This window comes from Pelophylax lessonae (assembly GCF_965119305.1).
Source record: "Pelophylax lessonae genome assembly, chromosome: 10".
In the NCBI taxonomy this organism is placed as follows: domain Eukaryota; kingdom Metazoa; phylum Chordata; class Amphibia; order Anura; family Ranidae; genus Pelophylax; species Pelophylax lessonae.
Genome location: NC_138777.1, coordinates 47,975,707 through 48,000,548, shown reverse-complemented (window position 1 = coordinate 48,000,548; position 24,842 = coordinate 47,975,707). Strand labels below are relative to the sequence as shown.

The following is a 24,842-nucleotide window of genomic DNA, read 5'->3' as shown; positions in this document are numbered from 1 at the left end:
CAAAATGTCTACTTTTGCGTTTAACATTTGATTTTAGAATGAATGAACTTTCCTGAACAAAAACCTCATTCACTTCTAGAGATTTGTTCGTTCAAGAAGAATTTATCATCCTGTTTCTCCAAATGTACTCATCACTGCGGTCAAAAATGAATGACGATTGGACCCCACTGATGATTAATACATTTACAAAGAGAACTGTAGAAATAAATGATACTAATGTATGGCCAGCTTTACTGAGTGTAATCACTTTTATCTCTGTATTACCCCCCCCCCCCCGACCCCCCCACCCCCACCCCCACCCCTGGACTCTCCCAGTGTGGAGACCTCCTGGGGTAACTCCCTAACTGTTCTGCTGTTACCCTGAGCCATGAGATGAGAATGGCTGCGGGGACTTTATCATTTTTAATAACTTTGTTTTTTTCTTTTTTTTAAATTGAAAAACTTCAATAAAGGGAATAAATTAAAAAATGTCTACAAATGACTTCTACATTACGTTGTATTATAAATTCTAGACTATGAAACCCAAATCCTATAATATGGCAGATTACTAATCTTTAGATGTTTTGGCTGCATCAGTTTTCTTTTAGGCTTTTTCCTCTGTTTTCACCTGGTGATCTGGCTAGTAACACACCTCCTGTATTGGAGTGTCCCCAGTCTGGATGAAGGAGCACAGGGGACACAGCAGACAGCAGCATTGTCAGTCTGGGGGGAGGGGAGTGTTAGATAGACTTGCAGATTTAAATGCACTAACAAACCAAAGCTGAATTCCAGCTAACATGTTGCAAGCAGTTACAGCGAACAGTTTTTTTTTTCCTTTTGGGATAAAGAATTTACATAAATAAAAGCTGATTATTGTAAGTTCCCCTGTCAGTTTGTCTCAACAATGTAGCTGCTACATCTGCAGAACAGCTTGTCCTAATGAAAAATAACAGACTTACTGGCATGATCACCAGGTGAAAATGATGGATAGAAAATCGAAAAAAGAAAACCAATTGTTAGAGAAATTAAGAAAGTTTTTATAAGAATTTATGTATAAGACTGAAAGGGTCACACCCTGTGACTCCATTTTTATTCTGCTATAGTTTAACTATTTGACTTGCAACCTAACTGGTTTTAACTGCTTTATACTATATATGGTAATAATGTCTAGTTTCTAGAGTTTGTAAGACAAAACCCACTTCCCCTTTAAGGAAATGACAATAAAAGACATTCCAATCATTGTCCTGGGGGAAGGGTTAAGTCAGGATGTTTTAACAGTATATAAGGTATAGACAAACTTAAAGAAGGCAGACAAGTCTCAGATAGGAGCTGACCAGGCTAGCTACTATGTATGGAGCCCTATTCCACGGGTCACAGAAGGCTAGAACCTAGAATATCTGACAATATCCAATACTTGTGTCCTCGTACGAGAATAAATCTTTTTAAATTGTACCAGAGTGTGGTCAAACAAAGGCAGTGGCGGCTGGTGCTCAAAAAATATTTTTTTTTGGGGGGGGGGGGCGCAAACAGAAAAATGTAATAGGCATTGCTTTGCGGCAAAAAAACGCTGTAAAAAATTGCGTGACTTTGAGGTCACAAAAGTGTGAAAGGGGCCTTCAGTAATCAAGGTATAGCGTGCCCCCTTCAATGCAGAGTGACCAGCGTGCCCCCTTTCAATGCAGAGAGATCAGTGTGCCCCGTTTCAATGCAGAGTGACCAGCGTTCCCCCTTTCAATGCAGAGAGACCAGCGTGCCCCCTTTCAATGCAGAGAGACCAGCGTGCCCCCTTTCAATGCAGAGAGATCAGTGTGCCCCCTTTCAATGCAGAGAGATCAGTGTGCCCCCTTTCAATGCAGAGAGATCAGTGTGCCCCCTTTCAATGCAGAGAGATCAGTGTGCCCCCTTCAATGCAGAGAGATCGGTGTGCCCCCTTCAATGCAGAGTGACCAGCATTCCCCCTTTCAATGCAGAGAGACCAGCGTGCCTCCTTTCAATGCAGAGAGATCAGCGTGCCCCCTTCAATGCAGAGAGATCAGTGTGCCCCCTTCAATGCAGAGAGATCAGTGTGCCCCCTTCAATGCAGAGTGACCAGCATTCCCCCTTTCAATGCAGAGAGACCAGCGTGCCTCCTTTCAATGCAGAGAGATCAGCGTGCCCCCTTCAATGCAGAGAGATCAGTGTGCCCCCTTCAATGCAGAGAGATCAGTGTGCCCCCTTTCAATGCAGAGAGATCAGTGTGCCCCCTTCAATGCAGAGAGATCAGTGTGCCCCCTTCAATGCAGAGAGATCAGTGTGCCCCCATTCAATGTAGAGAGATCATCGTGCCCCTTTTCAATGCAGAGTGACCAGCGTAGCCTGCCCCCCCAGACCAGCACTTACCTGATGCAGCGGCGGCTTCTCCTCAGTCCCCCGGCGTCTCCTCGAGCCCTCCCGCCTCCTCCTCGGCCAATGGCATGGTTTTTGCCTTTCGGCCAATCAGGAAGCGGGTGTCGGACCCGCTTCCTGGTTGGCCAGGAGGAGGATCCGAGTGACAATAGCGAATTTTCATTCGCTATTGTCACACAATAGGTGGGCTCGGGGCGCACTGCTCTGCGCCCCCCGGGTCCTCCCTTTTCTGCAGCCTATTAGAGCCTCTGGCTCTAATCAAGTGATTAAAAAAAAAAAAAAGAGCCCCATTGAACTCCATGTGTCCAGCGCCCGCATGCAGATTAGGGGGGCCCCCCAACACACCGGCCGCCACTGGTCAAAGGTGAATTTCTCTCACACCAATGCAGCCATCACATCTAAGAATTGGTAAGCTGCAATAGAATAAAAAGGTTTAATATCGCTTTAAAATCTATAATCTTTTTAAGATGGAGGATTTTGCTTTTTATTTTATTGCTGCTCACTCTATGTTCAATAAAAGAACTACATGGACTGACGGATGTGATATGGAAGGCCTTTGTATAGGTGACTTTTGGTATATTTCATGGTGACCTGGCCTGCTGACTGCTCCCCCTTGCAGGGACATGAATGAGGGACTTCAGGTATGGCTCAGGAAATGGCAGGAAGGTAAAGTATGACCAGTCTGTCATTATACTTGTCTTTACTTACACAAGGAGAAGGTGGCGTAGAATCCTTTGGCCTGGACAGAAGAGTCACTATGAAAGTGAACCATTAGAGAACCGCTAGAGGATGTAAAAGTCAGCTTAGGAAGAACTCCGCATGTTCTCTTCTGCTTCTGTCCATCTTGAAAGAGGAGATAGTCATAGGAGCAGCCTTTGGAAAATTCCAGACTGAAAGGAGCAATGCGTACCGTCATCTGTGACAACATAAAACATTCAAGGTGAACTTCAGGTACATAGGAGAGACATAAATGAATGCAGCTCTTTAATCATTAATGCATCACTAAATGTATTTTCTTCTTCACTCTTTACAAACCCGGTTGCCAGACTTATGTTCTACCAGACATTGAAGGTCTAGGCTCCTACCATCTTCTGGCCTTTCCATCTGGAGGGTTTGCCTCTATGTGTCTCTCTAGCCCGGTGTCCCTTCTATCCCCAACTCCCGGAGGGAATGAATAGCACAAACATTTTCTTTGTGAGGAGGATTGCTTTGTCTTCTGTCACATTTGTATTTATTGGTCTGGACATAGGAAAACAGTAGTGTCTCTACTGGTGGATGTTGACCATGGTTGAAATTGCAAGCTGCTGCTGTATGTGAAGATAAATATCTGTGTTTTCTGCTGATTAAGCAAAATAGTGTTTGCTGAGCCACCTGGGATGCTGGACAGCTCCCTGGACAAGTCTTTGAATGATCCTGCCATGAATCTTAATTGCCTTGAACCTTGAACCCTTTGCTCCTCGTATGAACTTCCTGATTTAACCACTTTACCTCCGCTCACATGGAGGCTACTGCGGCAAAGTGCCGCGATCCCGTCCAGCGACGTAGACCTACGTCGCTGGACTCCGCCCCTTGTGGGCGGCGCTCGCGCGCCGCCGGAGGCTCGCTCCCGCTGTGTTCATTCACAGCGGGAGTCGGGCCAGCGGAGGAGCAGCGGCGATTGCCGCTGCTCTGCCCTGATCGTCGGGGATCGAGTCTGGAGATCCGCCCGCTGTGTGTAAACACAGCGGGCAGATCTCCATAGTGACAGGGAGTGACAGATCGGACTGTTCAGCATAGCTGGATATCCGATCTGTCCTTCTGTCACTCAGTCACCTCCCCCCCTACACGTCAGTAAGCACCAGGCATACATTAACCCCTCCCTCTCCAATAAAATTAACCCCTTCCCTGCCAGTGTCATTTTTACAGTAACAGTGCATATATATAGCACTGATTACTGTAGAAATGTCACTGGTACCCCCAAAAGTGTCAAGGGTCCGATCTGTCCGCCGCAATGTCGCAGTCCCGCAAAAAAAAATCACAGATCACCGCCATTACGCGTTAAAAAAAAAACACCAAAAATGACAGAAATCTTTCCCTTAGTTAGTAAACGCAATAACTTTTGCGCAAACCAATCAAAATACGCTTATTGCAGTTTTTTTTACTAAACATAGGTAGCAGAAAACAAATTGGCCAAAAATTTAAAAAAAATTTGATTTTTACATTTTTTTGGGGGGGAATTTCATATAAAAAAATGTGAAAAATATTGTTATTTTTTCAAAATAAACGCTCTTTTTTTGTTTATAGCGCAAAAAGTAAAAATCGCACAGGTGATCAAATACCACCAAAAGAAAGCTCTGTTTGTGGGAAAAAAAGGACATAAATTTCGTTTGGGTACGGCGTTGCACGACCGCGCAATTGTCAGTTAAAGTCGCACAGCGCCGAATCGCAAAAAGTGGCCTGGACGGAAGACAGCAAAATCCTCCGGTGGTAAAGTGGTTAAGCCATGTCTCTGCACTTCCTGTTTGCCAGAATATTGTGCCTTCACCAGCCAATATCTCGCTTGTCTCTCCTGCTGCCGTCTGTATCTTCGCTACCATTTGTTATCGACATTTGGCTTGTTCCTTGACTACGCTTCTGCTTCATCCCAACCTGCACCTACTCGTTACCGACCTTAGGCTACTCCTTGACTACACTTCTGCTTGATCCCTACCTGCTATATCTGCTATTGGACCCTGGCTTGCTCACTAACTGGTGGGGCGATCCTGAGGACCGCGACCTGGTACTAACATGCAGCAAAATCCATCTCCACCATCAGGAGCTCTGGTGAACACCGGTTAGTACTTAGATTCCGCACCTCAGGTGAGCCTCCATCATCTGCCCGAGTGACCTGTCTGTGTTCCTATCCTGCTGGTTCCTGTGTGAGCTTCCACTGCTATAGCAACTGGTCTTCGAGCCTGACTCCTGATCGCGACATATGGATGCCCCCGAATGTCCGAAAGATGCAAAATTCGGATGCATTTCGATTTGTTACAGAATTAGTTGCACACGTCTAGTTTTTAGAATATCTATTCAGAATTTATTTATAACAGTCTGGCTTCACACTGCTGCACTGCGTTAGCACACACTCCCGTCACCACGTGTCATGCCGTGCATTAATTTGCATTATCCTAAGGCAGCCCATTCCTTTAGGCAAGCTTTATAACACACCAAAATGCAACAGAAAAGGTGCATGCCAGGTTTTCAGTAGCACAGAGCCTGGTGACATATGTGTTGAGTGGCACTGGTGGGCCATTCAGAATGAATTGCACCACATTGCAGCAGCACATGTAAGTTGTGTGCCTGGAGCGTGACCATGTGGATGGGGTTTGAAGGATTCCATATGTCCACCATATTTACCTTGTGCCCAGGAGGAGCAGATAACACCCATACACAGTCCATGGAATTGGGGTACAGAGACGGAAAACCGGGAGAGGAGAAGTTTCCTGTTGAGCTGTTGAAGGATTCCCCACAATTTACTGCAATAGAGGAAAGGCACACAATGTGACAAGATACACAGGACTAATAAAGCTGGCCATACACTAGTAGAATGTCAGAAATCCTTCATTATAACGCTCATTCAATTTTGGAATTATTGGCAGGATAAGATCAATGTTTGTTTTCGACTGCAGTGGTGGGAAAATTCGAAGGAGCAGGACGGAAATTTTTTTTAGAAGTAATAGTGCCAGGACAAGGTCATCCAGCACCCAGGACAAATATGCCAAACTGTGCCCCCCCCTCCTTACCTTAGGGTCAGGGTCAGGGGGCCCCCATCCCTGCAATAACTTATTGTGCCCAGGGCAGCTGTCCCTCCTGCCCACCCCTTGTCCCGGCCCTGAGAACTAATGAATTTCTAACAGTGAAGGTGGATTTCATTCAGGAAAATGTATTTGTTTCAAAATGAAATATAAAAGCAAAAAAAATTTTACTTTCCAATGTCATTCGTCAAGTCATTAAACAGACTGAAAATTTTTGTACGAATATTTGCTTGAAAATTGACTAATGTATGGCCAGCTTAGTGTTCAGATCCACTGTAGGACTTCAGATTGATTGGATAGAGCTATGGGATAGTATGGCATCAGGGAGAGTGTTTGTACTCACTAGTATTGTAGATTGCCTTAAAGCTGACCTCTCCCCCTCTTCTGGAGGATTCAATTCTCACAAGTTTTCCAGAGGCAACGTGGCCAATCGGGCGCATCTTTCCACAGGTCCTGGGGATAAGAACCGGTGCCCCTCTGCTCATCCCATCATAGACAATCACAGAGGCCTGGCTGCAGGCCGGAGAAGACTGAACATCAAACTTCTCAAACTGCAGGAAGACCTGGAGCAAAGAGGTGACCGTTCAGCCCTTCATACCTATACGGTACACTCACTGTTATCTGTAGCAAGTTGTGAGGAGCTCTTCACATGGTACAATCTTTATACAATCTCATTTAGCTGATTGCACAAATGACAGCAGACCTTTATACAGTGTGACTCATAAAGAAGTACAATAAAACCTTGGATTGAGAGTAACTTGGTCTGAGAGTGTTTTGCAAGACAAGTAATTCTTTAATAAATTTTGACTTGATAAACAAGCGATGTCTTGATATACAAGTAGCGTCATGTCACATTGGTTTATAAAAGAGAAGAGAGGCGCCTCTAAGTGTAGCAATATGGTTACATTTAATGAAGGCTCAACATTTAGCAACCCACATGGTTGATGATTAAAAGAGGCACACCTAAGTATTCAGGCATCCGGGGTAAAGCTGTCTACATAGACTGTCCTCTGCACCACCATCAATGTCATCCATTCCATACTGCGCTCCACCAGCACTTCAAGCCTCACTTTCAGATCGCTCTACTGCAGGGTAGTCTTCCTGATGCAGTCTGACAGCGGTGAGAGCCGGCAGTGCAGAGAACGGTCTATGTGGACAGCTTCACCCATGATGCCTGCATACTTAGATGTGCCTGTTTTAATCATCAACCATGTGAGTTGCTAAATGTTGAACCTTAATTAAATGTAATCATATTGCTACACTTAGAGGCGCCTCTCTTCTCTTTTATACTCTGTAGCTCCTGCTGGATTTTGCTTCTAATCCCCTTGTGGAGGCGCCATTTGTGGATGGATATTTTATGGTTACACAACCTATCACATTACTATAATCTTTTTATATGGACTATAAACTGAAAGACTTATGAATAAATAGTTGTGGAACGAATCATCTGAGTTTCCATTATTTGTTATGGGGAAAAATTTGCTTTGATATACGAGTGCTTTGGATTACAAGCATGTTTCCGGAACAATTTATGCTCGCAATCCAAGGTTTTACTGTATACAATTTCAATGCACTATAAAAGAACAATGTAAGATATTTTATGTTACCTGTACCAGAAATGTAGGGGAATGTTTAGAGACTGTCACAGATGTTCTGTGTGTGCACCCTTAGCCCCACGACACACAGGGCTGCTGTTTAGAAATCTCAGGGCCCCATACAGCCTACCTGGCAGGCCCCCCCGAATTTATCAAGACAATATTTTCACTAAATATACACTAAAATCATTATTAGCGGACACAAACATAACAGAGAACCTGTGTGAATTAGCCCTTTTTTAATTATTTTTTACTTTTTTTTTTTAATGTATAACTTTTTTTAACAATTATTTTATTTTACAACTTTTTAAAATTAAAAAAAAAAAAAAAGATAATAGAATCCGCGCTAAGGAATCAAAGGATATAGATAAGTACTAATAAGCTGCAGCCTCACTTAAACTATAGCCAAAAGACTATATAAATAGATGAGAATGGAGGTGATGGCGCTGCTTATGTTATAAAGTGTAATTAGGTAGATATACCTATGTAAACATATATCATCGGATGAATTGTATATAGAAAAGACTATGGAAAATAGCCACAAGGTGGCGAAGTGCAATGTGCAAAGATGTGCTGAGATAAATAAATATGTGTATATATATATATATATATATGCAATAGTGATGAAAATAAATAATCAACAGAGTGAATATATATACAACATTAAATAGATCAATCAATGAATAATATAAAATGACCCAAAAATCGCGATGATAAAAATTAGTAAAATAGTGCGGGAAAACCTTGACCAAACAGGGTAAATGTGCAAATATAAAGGGGAGTATTATCCAAAGTGCACCAATAAGTGATAGTACTAATTAGTATATAAAAAATATAAAAAATATAAGTTCGTGATCAGAAAATTGTGCAAAAGCAATAAATGTGCGCCGTCACGTCATTTCCGGTTCCGGTTTTCAGTTGGAACGCATTGCGTTCCGGGACGCCAATACCACGCTGTTTACCATATGATCGATTGTGAGTATTCATTTATTGTACACTGCTGAATAAAATATCCCCTACGATATCACACTATCGAGTCTTTCCACTTCCTATGACCCTCCCATCCATATACTTGTGAGTGGCCATACTAGATCCCTCCACGGAGCATCGGACATATTGGAACAGGACCCTAGTACTGGACCCCAAGTTAGGATAACTGCTATACCCCGCGGACCCCACATCATTCTCCCCCAGGAAGGGAACCACTACACAGAGTAAAGACCAGCGAGGCATATCTCCAGTACCCACTCTATACCCCTGTGTGGGGTGGGTATATCTGGTGAGTAGGTTTTTCATCAGTAGCCACTTTGCAGCTCACCAGTCACCCACCTTGGGGGTCACCGTAAGTCACTGCCCACCTATCTCACTGGGTATACTCACCTATTTATGGATTTATTCTATTATATGAATTGACTGATCATCACTTATTGTCACACTTTGGAAAGAAGTTTCCTGCACATTTATTGCTTTTGCACAATTTTCTGATCACGAACTTATATTTTTTATATTTTTTATATACTAATTAGTACTATCATTTATTAGTGCACTTTGGATAATACTCCCCTGTATATTTGCACATTTACCCTGTTTGGTCAAGGTTTTCCCGCACTATTTTACTAATTTTTATCATCGCGATTTTTGAGTCATTTTATATTATTCATTGATTGATCTATTTAATGTTGTTTATATATTCACTCTGTTGATTATTTATTTTCATCACTATTGCATATATATATATACACATATTTATTTATCTCAGCACATCTTTGCACATTGCACTTCGCCACCTTGTGGCTATTTTCCATAGTCTTTTCTATATACAATTCATCCGATGATATATGTTTACATAGGTATATCTACCTAATTACACTTTATAACATAAGCAGCGCCATCACCTCCATTCTCAACTTTTTAAAATTATTTATTAACGTTTAATTATTATTTTTTTCTAATGTATTTTTTTTATATACAGAACAGGGAAGCCTGCAGTTCTGCGGGAGGGGGGCACATGGGAAGGGGGGGTCAAAAGCAGGCAGAACAGGGAGGGGGATCGGTGTTGGAGAAGCGATTACAGGAATGATGCCGTGTGTCTGTGTCTCTCCCTGCAGCAGGTGAAAGCTGGCAGGAGGGGCAGAAACTGGCTTTCAGCAGCTGCAGAGAACTGCACAGGGCTTTGTATTTGCCCCTCCGCCCAACCGCACCGATTCCCCATGCTGTTGGGGCCCCCCCCTCTGTGCCCGGGCCCCCTACAGGAGGACTGGTGGTCCCTCACCTATCAGCGGCCTTGATGACACACATTGAGCTGGTAATCCATTTCTGCCCAAACGCAAGTTAAGATATCTGAATCAAGTGCAGTAATAGTGGCTGTAGTACGCTGTTTCAGCTCCGCTAGATCAACAGGAAGGGGAGGGGCAAATACCTTGTCCTTTATGTACCCCCCACAGGAAAAAGTCACAAGGTGTTAAGTCAGGACTTCTGGGTGGCCATTGGGTCAGTGGCATGTTGTAGTCCTCGGCTTGACCAATCCATCGGTGAGGAAGATGTTCATCGAGGTAATCTCTCACGTCACCTGACCAGTGCGGTGGTGCATCATTCAATTGGAGAATAAAGTTGTTACTTTTAGGTTTGCACAAACCGCCCGTAGTTTCAAATTTCTATGCCAATCATAGAGGGATTTTCTGTTTGGAGGTTCTTTCCCGAATCGTGATTGAAAATGGCGTTTCACAACAGTTACAGATTCCATTTTGCTCAATTCAAGAACACAAAACACCTTCTCCACTGCAGATGCTGCCATTTTAACTGACTAGTCACGTGACAGATGCACCTACGCGCTATAGCTATGTCACCTTGCCGCTGTATCGGGACACAAACTTTATGATTTTACATCTACCTAACCACAGTTGTGGTCCGTGTCTTCATCTGTTACTGTTTTACAGCACCTGGAAGCTTCTTTTTCCCACTGTATTTACTAAAATGTTTTATTTTGTCATTGCCGCTAAAATGAAATGTGTGTGCGTCCAATGTTCCTTTCAAAAAAGGCCCTTTACTTCCTCATTGATAGTGGCACCGCTTTTTTTTCCAGAAAATAGGTACAAGAACTCATGACCCCCGAACTTTTAAACCGCACCAAATAGTGGGTGTGGTCAAATTTTACTTAAATACCAGGATTTCATTTCGTACAAAATGCAGAGTTTGGGGGGAATGGTAACAAACAGAGTGCAGAGTTTGGGGGTGCACTGCATACAGAGTGCAGAGTTCAGGGGTGCACTGCATGCAGAGTGCAGAGTTCAGGGGTGCGCTGCATGCAGAGTGCAGAGTTCAGGGATGCGCTGCATACAGAGTGCAGAGTTCAGGGATGCACTGCATACAGAGTGCAGAGTTCAGGGGTACACTGCATGCAGAGTGCAGAGTTCAGGGATGCGCTGCATGCAGAGTGCAGGGTTCAGGGATGCACTGCATACAGAGTGCAGAGTTCAGGGGTACACTGCATACAGAGTGCAGAGTTCAGGGTGCGCTGCATACAGAGTGCAGAGTTCAGGGGTGCATTGCATACAGAGTGCAGAGTTCAGGGGTGCACTGCATATTGAGTGCAGAGTTCAGGGGTGCACTGCATACAGAGTGCAGAGTTCAGGGGTGCATTGCATACAGAGTGCAGAGTTCAGGGGTGCACTGCATATTGAGTGCAGAGTTCAGGGGTGCACTGCATATAGATAATGCAGAGTTTAGGGGTGCATTGCATACAGAGTGCAGAGTTCAGGGGTGTGCTGCATACAGAGTGCAGAGGTCAGCCTTCTTCAACAGCTGCTTACCTCTGCATTCCACATCTCACTTTCACCCCTCTTCAGCTCTGACCTCTGCATGCAATCTCCCTACTACCTCCTAAAATCTCCACCATCTTCCACATGTCTTACTTTTGTTGCTGTATTAAGCTGAAGGACCTGAGCCAGAGGTAGTTCCACAAAGTTTAAGCTGAAAAAAGTCCTGGACATCGCTATTCCAGCCAACTCTCCATCTTCTGTGTTGCCGCCCTCTCTGAGCATGCTCCAGTTTTTCCCAGGGAGGAAGCCATGCACTTCTTTTCTCCCCTCCTAGCACCCCCCTATGACACTCTTTGACCGCAGGGCAACTCCAGCAACATGATTGACAGCAGCCCCTCCAGAAAGCCTTGATGTCAGATATGCAGCAGACCCCGGACAAAGGAAGGGAATATCCAGCTGTGACATCTGCAGGACACGTCACAGGGTGCAACTGAGTGCTGCTCAACTACTAAACAGTGAAGTGTGGAATTACATAGGGAAGATCATAAGACAATAAAATGAAATGCACATTAATGCTGTGAAACTGCGTGTATATTCAATCTGTGCAGATGGGGACATAATCAATTGATGTTTTCTCCAGTTTAAGTTATTTTTATGAACACAGAATAGATTGGTTCAGGACAATACCATATTATGGCCATTAGATGGAGCCAATGATCATAGTAAATTATTTTTGTATAATAAACAGCTCCATCTAGTGGCGATAATGCAGTATTTTTCAGATTTGCTCGGTTTAAATGAATTGCATTTGGGCTGGAGAGAGTAAAGCCTTATAACATTTGATTTAGCCCCACTCACACAGACATGTAGTTTCATAGGCGTATTAGCTCTGCGGGTTGTCTTTTTTTACAAATGCACCCAATGAGTTATGGCTGTATATGGTTCTCATATGCACAAAATTGTACAAATTGGTTTAAATCCATCTTCATTTATTTCCATTTAGGTAGGCCTTGCACTACATAGTTATTAATAAACACAAAGATCTAAAGAAGAATTTTTCTCCAAACTATCCAAAACTAAAAAAAAAAAAGAAAAAAAAAAGCTTTAGCTGGAATTGGCCTTTAAATTGAGCAGTATTGGAAGGCACAGGCATTGGGATGAATTGCCTGCCTTCTATTTGCAGGTAAGTGGGTTATGGTACAGAGTGGTGGTAAAAGAGAGTAAACAATATTCACAATAAGTGAATTTTTGGCATTAACTAAGTAAGTGAAAAATAAAGTTCATTAGTAAATCATATCGTCTGCTACCTTTCCCTCTGGGATCCGGATCAGCCAGACACAAGTGGAGACATTTGGATAATTTTTGGAGTCCCATGAGAATGTACCGCGATGATCTGGCAGAAGATAACCGCATGTATCTAGAATAAAAGTACAGAACCCTCGTTATGTCCTGAAATACTGTATGCAAGAGGCTTTATCCATAGATCTTATTCAAACTATTCAAAATATTCAGCTTCATGTTCTGTGAATGGATCAGGAGTAGATGAATGACATTTCTAGAGCGCAATGCATTAGTGAAAGTAGAAAGGCAAGTTCTATGAATGGAGAGGAAGGCAGATAGGGGTGAGCGGCACAACTTTTAGGCCCCATGCACACGGGGCGTTTTTAACGACGCTGTAAGTATCGTCAGGCGTTTTCTTTTTGCCGCCTAAAAACGCACCTCCATGTTATTCTATGGCCTCATGCACACACAGACGTTTTTGAGCTGTAAGTGGCCTAGGCGTTTTTAAGCTGCAGCAAGAGCCCACGGCCTGCGCGTTCTGAGGACCAGCGTTACAGCTGTAAAAACGCCTGACGCTGCTAAAGGCTGAATAACGTTGCTATAACGTGGCTTAACGTAAGTTAAGCCACGTTATACGTTTTTTTTTTTCTTCCATTCAAAATCAATGGTTCCCTATGGGAGCATATTGATTTGAATGGAAGTCGCACGACTTGCGGCGCGACTTGCGCTGTGAGAATCTTGAGGGGGAACTCCACGCCAAAATGGGAAAAAACGGCGTGAGGGTCCCCCCAGGTTCCAAACCAGGCCCTTCAGGTCTGGTATGGAATTTGAGGGTAGCCCCACGCCGAAAAAAACGGCGTGGGGTCCCCCCCCAAAATCCATACCAGACCCTTATCCGAGCATGCAGCCCGGCAGGCCAGGAAAGGGGAGGGGACGAGCGAGCGGCCCCACCCCCCCTGGACCACACCAGGCCACAGCCCTCAACATGGGGGGGTGTTGATGCTTTGGGGCAGGGGGGGCTCTGCACCCCCCACCCCAAAGCACCTTGCCCCCATGTTGATGAGGACAAGGGCCTCATTCCCACAACCCTGGCCGGTGGTTGTAGGGGTTTGCGGGCAGGGGGCTCATCGGAATCTGGAAGCCCCCTTTAACAAGGGGGCCCCCCAGATCCCGAACCCTCTCCCTATGTGAATGGGTATGGGGTACATTGTACCCCTACCCATTAACCCCATAAAAGGCAGTGTATGTGAATAACGACAGGAGACGTTTTGGAAAGTTTATTTAAAATCTTCATCCGGTCTTCTCCACTCCGGTCTTCTCCACTCTGCTCTTCTGGTCTTCTCCTCTCCGCTCTTCTGCCCTCCGCTCTTCTGCTCTTTTGCTGTCCGCTCTTCTGCTCTTTTGCCCTCGGCTCTTCTCTTCTTCTTCCTCCGGTCCTCTTCAGACGATGTCTCCGGTGATTATGCCGGTCTCCGGTCTCTGCAGCTTAATATATAGCCATTAGGGGCGTGGCCTCTTGATGACGTCATCGGGAGGCCCGCCCCCTTATGTCACAGCAGGGGACCAGAGCCAGAGAGATACCACCGATAGACTAAACACACTGACCACAGGGGGTCACTCACTTGGCACTTCCACCATTCATAGAACGTTTTGTATTTTGTTCAATGAAAATAAGGTGTTCTCCAATTGGATGAGGTGGAAAGAAGGAGCAGTGACATTATGATCTGCAAAACAAAATTGTGATGCATGACACCTTGCTCCCGTGCTCAGAACCCGAGCTCCCCGACCGCTCCTTCCACGGAACTCACATTTGGAATCCCAAATGGCCAAGGCCTTGCTGCCCTATAGGACCGGGGTAGTCCAAAAGTATTGCAAACAAAGAAGAAAGAAAGGGCACACCGGCCTATGGCATTATCTTCAATATAGGCTTTATTGGTAAAAAGTAAAAGTGACTACTCATAACCAATGGTACAGTATAAACCAGCATATTGCTGGTTTATACCATTGGTTATGAGTAGTCACTTTTACTTTTTACCAATAAAGCCTATATTGAAGATAATGCGCTAGGCCGGTGCGCCCTTTCTTTGTTGTTTGTTTACATTATGATCTCCACCTTGTCCAATCAGATATTCTTCCATTTATTAAAAAAAAAATAATAAATAAGAGATGTTCTATGAATAATGGTGGTGCTGAGTGTGTTCCCTGTGTTCTGTGTGCAGAGGGGAAGCCGCTTGCACAGAGCCTCAGCAGGATCTCGAAGATTGCGGCTATCACTGTAGTAGCACCAAATTCTACAGTGATTGTCAGCTTCCCCAGTGATCCATCAGGCCTGAGATATACATACTTACACCGTGCCAAGCTGGACCAATGGAATTGTTCAATACTCAGTTGTCAGGTTTACCTCCCCAGCATCTACTGTACCAAAAGTCAAAGTCTTGGTTCTAGGTGGACTGACCCTTTAAGTAATTCAAGCTTATACAACTCTTTTCATTCTCTTTCAACCTAACTGCATCCATAGAGTTTGTTCATCTTCACAACGTCCAGAGAACTCAACCCAACCCGCTGGCCGATCGCAGCATGAGGGTCCCCTACTGGTTCCAGGGTGGGTTTCCCAGCATCATTGGTGAAGGCAAATCTACAGGAAAACAACGAGTGACATCTTCTAAGTACCTGAGATTTTCGGGTAGCCTGTTCACTAGAACTTAATAAAAGACTGAAGGACTTACTTTCCGTAGTGCAGCACTGACAGGTAGTCGTAGGGCATTCCCAGGTTCTGAGTGCTCATTTTGTAGAAGTTACGTTCCTTGTCTGTAAGAAATTATGAGACGGAGTTATAATTATATAAATAAATAAATCAGACATCGCCATTTCTATGGAGCAATAAACACCAATGGATGTCATATAAACTATAAACAGAACGATGGTGCTGCTACTACCACTGAGACCCCATGCACATGACAAGGCTGCCGATACAATGGAAGAAGATTAGTAATAGGAGATCTATTTAAAAACAGATGCACAAATCCACCAGGTACACAGCCAATACCTTTTGATGAATTGAGCAGAGCAGAGAGCGGAGGGTGAGAACTGAGTGATCTGCGGTGTTAGAGCCTTGGACAGATGCAGCATCCACCTACGTATGTGTAAATCTTAAAAAGAACACACACCTATACTTCCCTTTTAAACTTTGCCCAACTGGGTACAGAGGAGCCAAAAAAAATACAATTTTAAAGTGCACTTTTTAATTTTAGACAGAGGGTAGACTAGAACCTCTGTTTTTTCACCGCACACTAGCACAACGCAGTGGTGTGAGCCATCCCCTCTGGAGAAGAGGCATTTCGCCTTGTCTTGTGGTGGGGGTTCACTGGAATAGCTGCCAAACACAGTCACATTATACCTGTTGTGAATGGACCCTTAGAAGGGATATTCCTTCACTTTCACTTACTTCCTGTAGTGTCTCTGGGACAGGAAGTGAAGGGAAATATCCCTGATGGTAAACAGAAAAAAAGCCTGAAATGGGTCTTACGCTTTGAGAGAGAACCCTCTGAAATGTGGCTCTGATGAAGAGGGTTCTCTTTCAAAACGCGTCAGCGCTACCAGTACAGACGCCATCCATATCCCTCTGTAGCGCTGGATGAATCCATGTCCTAGAGGTCACCAGATTATATTGGGATGTATATGCCTATTTGCTACCTGTGTTTGTGAGTATGATGTATCAAACTTTTTTTTTTTACCCTTCAATAAATGTTCTAATGGTACTGCACTAGGTCGGTGCGCCCTTCTCTTGTTTTCATTGTTTTCTGGAATGTATGGACACCCATGGTCTTGAGAGGGCAGCAAGAACCTAGACCAGTGATGGCGAACCTTGGCACCCCAGATGTTTTGGAACTATTTTTCCCAAGATGCTCCAACACTCTGCAGTGCAGTTGAGCATCATGGGAAATGTAGTTCCAAAACATCTGGGGTGCCAAGGTTCGCCATCACTGACCTAGACACTATCAACATAGCCTTTTCCTTTAAAACACAGCACCTGAGCGCAGGAGAATTACTTGGTTATGTTACACATCCAGCCATGGTGGTAATGGTGTTCATAGACAGACTTGTATAAAGTACTCGAAATTACTACTTGAGTAAAAGTACAAGTGCTCGATCAAAAAGTGACTTGAGTAGAAGTGGAAGTGCTCGCAGAAAAAGTTACTTAAGTAGAAGTACTAAAGTTATTATAGGAGACTGACTCTTCGGTCATACATTATTTAACTCTTGGTTTTGCAGAAGTACTAAAGTATTCAACATTTTTTTTTACTTAAGTATTGCAAGTAGTTTTTTCAAAAAATTTGCTACTTAAGTACTAAAAGTAAAAAGTACCAGTAGTTTTGAAAAAAAAATTCTACTCAAGTACAAGTACTGTGTTATGTAGTTATTAAAGAAAGAAGTCAAAAGTTTGAACATCATTTTGTTTTTTATTATTTCAAATGATTTATTCTAATGATTAACCTGTGTTTGTTAGTAGTTTCTTGATGCACTTTAAGCGCTGTAGCACCATTTATTTGTTTGTTTCATATTTTCTTTTTATTGGAAAGATTTGGTATAACAGCTTTTATTATACACAGCCTTTATTTTCGTATGCGCTGATTTACAAATGACATTATACACATTTTTTTGAGCTTTATGCAACCTGCCATCTACTGTTCTGGCAGTGGTAATTTTTTTAAAAGTAACGAGTAACTATGCAGCACAAAAAAAAAATATCGAAGTAGAAGTATCGAAATCATCGAAAAAATGTAGTGAAGTAAAAGTAGAAGTAGGAGAAAAAAATTCTACTCTAGGAAAGTACAGATACCGCATTTCGGTACTTAAGTACAGTACTTAAGTAGTTCTACTTCGTTACTATACATCTCTGTTCATAGATCCCCATCACCCTGTGCTATTTATAGCGCTCACTGCAAGCTCATCTATAAATAGAGGTGCTGCCTACTGAAATGTGGGGGGGGAACTAATTAACGGCAAAAGTGCTTACATTTAACACAATTGCGATGTCACCTAACAAGACAGACTTCCGGGACTTCACTATACCGCCTTGTTAGGGGACCTGTTGGTTCAGAGATCTGATTCTCATCCTGTGACTCCCAGCTTGTCTCCTTTGTTTCCCATCATTTTCACTGTCACATGCATCCTTGTGGCTTTCCGGTCTGTATTTCCCTCCCAAAGAAGAACCAGCACACAAATGATCAAAAATATTCTGGTTGATATAATCTGTTGGCTTTTGGTTGTTCTGATCTATTTAGAGATTAGATGAATGGAAGAATGAAGAGCCAACTGATCCATTAAATCACATACAGCATATCCTACAGGCTTCTTTCAGACTTGCGGCTCAGTTTACTGTCCTCTGAAAAGCCCTTTTTAGAGAGCGGTAAAGCAGTCGCTAACAGGCGTTCAGGAGGTGCTATTGTCTGCTGAATGTCTGTTTTTTTTTTTATTTTTTTTTTTTACTTTTATTGCTTTAATTGATCAGCAAATTCATTTTACAGGACCTTGCTGCAACTGCGACCTGAGCATTTGGCCCCATTACACTCAATGGGCAAGTTTGACAGGTGGTGCCGCCTGTCCAGATGAATTGTAACAATTTGATTGGGTGGCTGAACCACCATTTTTTTCTGCCACCTGTGTGAAAGAACTCTTACTAAAACTGGAGCACACAGAATCTGGTTTACCTCTAGATAGTAACCAATCAGTTTCTAGCTTGTTCAATTAAGCTTTGACAATAAAACCTGGATAAAACTATGTACAGCTGCACCAGATTCTGTGTATTCCAGTTTTAATAAATCTCAACAACCAAGTCACAACCAGTGGACATATAAGAGTAAGGCCCCTTTCACACTGTGGAGTCCTTCAGCGGACTCCGTTTATCTCAGCGGGGGATCGATCGGGCGATCCCCCGCTGAGCAGGCGGATGGCAGCCGTGTCTCTGCGCTGTGTGCGGAAACGGAGCTGTCAGGTCCCCGCTGTTCTCTATGGGGGAATCGGATGGGAACGGACCGCCTGTCCGCTCTTATCCAATCCCATCCGCTGGACGGATGGAAAATAGGGTTTCCATCCGTCCAGATTTGACGGATTGGATGTCAGTGGACATGTCTCAGCTGACATCCGCTACCCCGTAGGGATGCATGGGGTGTCCGTTCAGATCCACCTGAAAACTGACAGGCGGATCTGAACGATCCGTCTGTATGAAAGAAGCCTAACTGATATATGGACTTTAATTGATCATTGGGCACTTGATTGCATCCATTCATCTAATCGACTTAACCCCTTATGAACTGGCTCACACGGATATACTGCAGCAGGTTGGCCTTCCTGCGCGAAATCAGGTACCTATATGTGATTTCGTGCACTGGGTCTGGGGCGCGTGCTGCCGCAACCTGCTTCCTCTGTGATTGGACACAGCAGGAGCCAATCAGCGGGTCCAGTGAACCCGATGTGCACTGACACCCTGTGATTGTTCTCAGGAGAGGCAGAACAGCGGTCTGCCTATGTAAACAAGGCAGACCACCGTTCTGTGACAGGGGAAGATGGAGATCTTGTGTTTCTGCTAAGCAGGAACATGGATCTCTGTCTTCCCCCTGTCAAAGCACCTCCCCCACAGTTAGGAAGCACTCCCTAGGTGCACATATAACCCTTTGATCGCCCCTGATGTTAACCCCTTCCCGGCCAGTGTCATTAGTACAGTAACAGTGCATTTTTTAAGCACTGATTACTGTATTGGTGTCACTGGTCCCCAAAAAGTGTCACTTTGTGTCAGATTTGTCCACCTCAATGTCACCGTCCCACTAGAAATCGCTAATCGCTGCCATTACTAGTAAAAACAATAAAAAAAAAAGTCCATATATATATTCCATAAGTTGTAGATGCTATAACTTGTATGCAAACCAATCAATGCGCTTATTGGGATTTTTTTACCAAAAATATGTAGCAGTTCATATGAAAATTCAGAATCGGCTGTAGAAAGTTGTGTACCCACTATACGAAAATCGTACGAAAATTCTTTGGACGAAAATGTTCACCCTATTTTCTTATAGCGTGTACAAGCCTTAAGGAGCATTCATCCCACTGACCATCACACTAATGTATCATGAGCTGTAAATATAGACCTGAAAATTATTTCAAGGGTTCCTCTGTGTTGAAAAGGTTGAGAAAGGCTGGCCTAGGCCGAGATGTGATCAGTCTGCTGCAGGCAGAAGGAAGCATTTATTCATCCTCCTCTCCCCCAGATTAGACTGTTACATTTTAACAACTTTTTAGCAATCACACGGTGAGAGGCTGCAGCAGAGGCTGAACTGCATCACACATTTGTGAACACAGCCAAGAAATGCACTGGCATTTACATGTCAGCATTTCAGGCTGGGTTCACATTAATGAGATGCCAGACATTCCATGTGATTCGCACCACATTGCTGTGCAGATCACATGCGATGTCTATGCGATGCAAATTCAGCCATACAGTTTGTATGGCTGGAATCACATTGTATTCCGGCCGAAATGGTGCAGGACCCTTTTTTTTTTGGGTCCACACTGGAATCGGATCACATGGATATTTAGAGCTATGCGATCCAATTTAGGGGTGTCATTAACTTTACATTGACACCCGCAGCGGTTCGCAGAGAGCAGAGTGAACTGTCTGCGAGTCTGATGTGATGCGGGATTGCTGTGGTTCCCACATCGCATCAGTGCAAATCCATCAGTCTAGGAAATAGATACTAAATAGTGATTGAACAAAGATAATGCTGTCCTTATGAGCAGAAATATATCAATAAGGAGAACAGCAATAGCGGCCTTTATATTTCTATCAGTACAGGTTTCATTCAAATGTCCAGGAATAATTCTTGGCTTGCAGTACTGAAAGAAACCCACTAGGTGTAGCTGTTTACCCAGAGTTTGATATGTTTAAATAACCTGGATATAAAGTAAAGCTAAGCAGAATAAGAAGAATAAAGCCTCTATTCTTCATTTCCTTAAGGCTGGGTTTTCATTCCTACAAGCTATAACCTCTGTACTTAGAGCGCATCTGGAAAGTATTCACAGTGCTTCACTTTTTCCACATTTTGTTATGTTACAACCTTATTCTAAAATGGATTAAATTTATTATTTTCCTCAAAATTCTACAAACAATATCCTATAATGACAATGTGAAAGAAGTTTGTTAGAAATCTTTGCAAATTTATTAAAAGTAAAAAACAAAAAAAATCCCATGTACATAAGTTTTCACAGCCTTTGCCATGGCACTCCAAATTGAGCTCAGGTGCATCCTGTTTCCACTGATCATCCATGAGATGTTTCTACACCTTGATTGGAGTCCACCTGTGGTAAATTCCGTTGATTGGACATGATTTGGAAAGGCACACACCAGTCTATATAAAGTCCCACAGTTAACAGTGCATGTCAGAGCACAAACCAAGCCATGAAGTCCAAGGAATTGTCTGTAGACCTCCAAGACAGGATTGTATAGAGGAACAGATCTAGGGAAGGGTACAGCAAAATGTCTGCAGCATTGAAGGTCCCAATGAGCACAGTGGCCTCCATCATCTGTTAATGGAAGAAGTTGGAACCACCAGGACTCTTCCTAGATTGGGCGGCCTGGCCAAACTGAGCGATTGGGGGAGAAGGCCCTTAGTCAGGGAGGTGACCAAGAACCTGATGGTCACTCTGACAGAGCTCCAGCTATTCTCTGTGGAGAGAGGAGAACCTTCCAGAAGAACAACCATCTCTGCAGCACTCCATTAATCAGACTTGTATGGTAGAGTGGCCATAATGGAAGCCACTCCTCAGTAAAAGGCACATGACAGCCTGCCTGGTGTTTGCTAAAAGGCACCTGAAGGACTCTCAGACCATGAAAAACAAAATTCTCTAATCTGATGAAACAAATATTGAACTCTTTGGCCTGAATGGCAAGGTCATGTCTGGAGGACACGCCCCCGTGAGGAAGTCGGAAATACGAACCGCGTCGGGGCGTCGGGGCGTGGCCAGGCAACGTAACCTAATCAAGTGTACGAGGAGTCTGATCACCCGGAAGGCACGTTATCCATGGCGTGGAGTCTGGGCACGGATCCCGATGGGTGTACACCTCCATATATGCGGTTATTCAACTGATGTCATGTGAGTGCAATGTATGTTGTTTATGGAATAAAGTGAGTGTTAAACGTTATTACACTAGTCGAGCTCTATTCCTTCCTTACATGTGATTGCACCTGATTGAGCCTTTATCATTGGTCCCATTCCGGAGCCTTAAGTGGATGTGATTGAGATTTGGCTGGCTTGCTCAACAGTGAGAGGCACTGGGCTACTGGAGTCGCATTCGATAGAGCCTATACCATTGATCTCATTCCGGAGCCCTCTAGTGGATGTGACTGAGATTTGGCTGGTTTGCTCAGTGGCGAGAGTCATTGGGCCACTGGAGTCGGTGAGTGTTCATTGCCTCCCCCCCTTTCAGAGCACAGAGGTGGTGGTTAAGGTGATCCTGTATATCTGCACCATTAGAAGTCCCCAAGTGACACATCAGTGTGGATTTACGTGATCTATTCAACGCTGCGTTGGTGGACTGTTTTATGCAGGATATCCTGCACTGGGACTGTTTTTTGTTTCCTTTTAAATTGAATTATATTTAAGTTTTCTGTTATTGTGTGGTAGGGGAGAGAGGTTATCATCTCCTTTTGCGCTACTAGAATATATCTGATCTTGCATCTATACATATTCTACTTTTCCATGTCTGGAGGAAACCAGGCACCGCTCATCACCTGGCCAACACCATCCCTACAGTGAAGCATGGCGGTGACAGCATCTGCTGTGGGGATGTTTTTCAGCGGCAGGAACTGGGAGACTAGTCAGGATTGAGGGAAAGATGAATGCAGAAATGTACAGAGACATCCTTGATGAAAACCTGCTTCAGAGAGCTGACATCTGCCACTGGGGTGAAGGCTCATCTTCCAACAGGACAACGACCCTAAGCACACAGCCAAGATAACAAAGGAGTGGCTACGTGACAACTCTGTGAATGTTCTTGAGTGGCCCAGCCAGAGCCCAGACTTGAACTTTAAAATCTCTGGAGAGATCTGAAAATGGCTGTGCACAGACACTCCTCATCCAACCTGATGGAGCTTGAGAGGTCCTGCAAAGAAGAATGGGAGAAACTGCCCAAAAATAGGTGTGCCAAGCTTGTAGCATCATACTCAAAAATACTTGAGGCTGTAATTGGTGCTAAAGGTCCTTTAACAAGGTATTGAGCTAAGGCTGTGAATACTTATGCTCATGGGATTTTTATAGTTAATACATTTGCAAAGCTTTCAAACTTCTTGCACATTGTCATTATGGGGTATTGTTTGTAGAATTTTGAGGAAAATAATGAATTTAATCCATTTTGGATAAGGCTGTAACATAACAAAATGTGGAAAAAGGGAAGTGATATGAACACTTTATTTGCACTGTATTTATAATGCACAGCTAAATAAATTATGATAACTTTTTTATTAATTAATAACATATAATAATTAACAAAATGAAAAATGATAATTTTAATAAAATAGTCCAACAGAAACAATTAGTATTGTCCATGTGTTTCTTTCGCAAGTACACTAATATGGCTACAATCATACAATCACCTCAAGCAATAAAATGGTGTAAATGTTTCTTATCTTTGGTAATTTTCATAGATTTCCATGCACTGTCACTAGCTTCGATTCTGTATTTCTCAGTGTGTCAATGAGCAGCTTTATGATATGCTCTGGGTAATATTCTAAAGTTTCCATGGCAACACAAACTGGATTATATTTTCTCCTAATATAGAGTAAATTGTGCAATTATGGCATAATTACAATATGGCTTAAACCTTTAGGGGACCATTTTTTCTTCATTTTTTTGAGTTAACTACCACTTTAAGGGTGGTGCGGTTGGGTGGAGATGCAGCTCAACTGCCTATTTTTACCATCCTCTAACCACAAGTTTAAGGACCAGTTCACACCAAAACACGGTGTGGGAAACCTGCATTCAGCATGCATCTCCTGCACCACATTCAAAGCACACTGCGGTTGTGATCTGCAGCAGGTGTCAATATAAAGGTATTGACACCTCAGATGCATGTCACAAATGCAGCGCGTTTGACCACATCAGATCCCATGGTACAGAATGATCATGTCATGTGGTTGTTGTGAATTTCCAAAAATAGTGCATGCGTAACTTTTCAAAATGAATGGGGCTGAAAAAGCATTGCACAAAACTGCACGTGATACACAGAGCAATGCACAGCACGTCCCTGAGTGATTCCCGGTGTGATCCGGCCCTATAGTAAGCCTTATAATGTATCTCAGTGCTGTTGATTGCTGCACATGGTAGTTTTCTGCCCTTAGGTGATCAAATCTGAATCTGAGTCTAAACTGATCAGAAGGGGAGCTATGGCCAGTCAATTGTTTTGTAGATTTATTGATTTTGAGTGAAGCAGACACACTGACTAGACAGAAGTGTGTCTGGTCACCATTACATTATCTATAGTCTAAAATACATGTAAAAATGGTACAGGAGGAGAGGAGCAGAGCCTTGGTGCAGAATGACCCCTGGGAGTGGGGGGGCTCCTCAGGATGTACCTTGGCTGATGTTCCCCCAGTTGATGCGGATGTACTTGTCGCGGTCACTGCGGCACTGCTCGTGTTGGAAGCCCAGGGAGTGGAGCAGCTCGTGTTGTATTATACCCCAGTGGAGACATTTGGGTTTTGTGAGGGATAAATCCTGAGCACCACCTACACGTCCAACATATGACCAGCATCTGTGAAAGAACAGAGATATAGTACAATATATAGGGCAGTATATAGGGTAGTATATAGGACTTTATATAGGGCAGTATATAGGACAGTATATAAAGGTAGTAAATAGGGCGGTATATAGGGCAGTATATAGTATATAGGGCAGTATATAGGACAGTATATAGGGCAGTATATAGGATAGTATATAGGGCAGTATATAGGATAGTATATAGGACAGAATATAGGGCAGTATATAGGATAGTATATAGGGCAGTATATAGGACAGTATAT

The 24,842-nt window shown here is 43.5% G+C and overlaps 1 protein-coding gene across 1 annotated transcript in view; it reads right to left on the bottom strand.

The window, feature by feature from the left end:
• LOC309565826 (hatching enzyme 1.2-like) overlaps positions 1 to 24,842 on the bottom strand; it is a 67,861-nt gene that overhangs the window by 18,611 nt on the left and 24,408 nt on the right. Inside the window, exons 6-12 of the mRNA XM_082270831.1 lie at positions 24,396 to 24,574; positions 15,498 to 15,579; positions 15,279 to 15,406; positions 12,798 to 12,907; positions 6,481 to 6,700; positions 5,740 to 5,858; positions 3,073 to 3,280 (exon numbers count right to left, since the gene is read on the bottom strand). Of these exons, the coding sequence (XP_082126957.1) occupies positions 3,073 to 3,280; positions 5,740 to 5,858; positions 6,481 to 6,700; positions 12,798 to 12,907; positions 15,279 to 15,406; positions 15,498 to 15,579; positions 24,396 to 24,574 (1,046 nt within the window). The remainder of the gene's footprint in view (positions 1 to 3,072; positions 3,281 to 5,739; positions 5,859 to 6,480; positions 6,701 to 12,797; positions 12,908 to 15,278; positions 15,407 to 15,497; positions 15,580 to 24,395; positions 24,575 to 24,842) is intronic.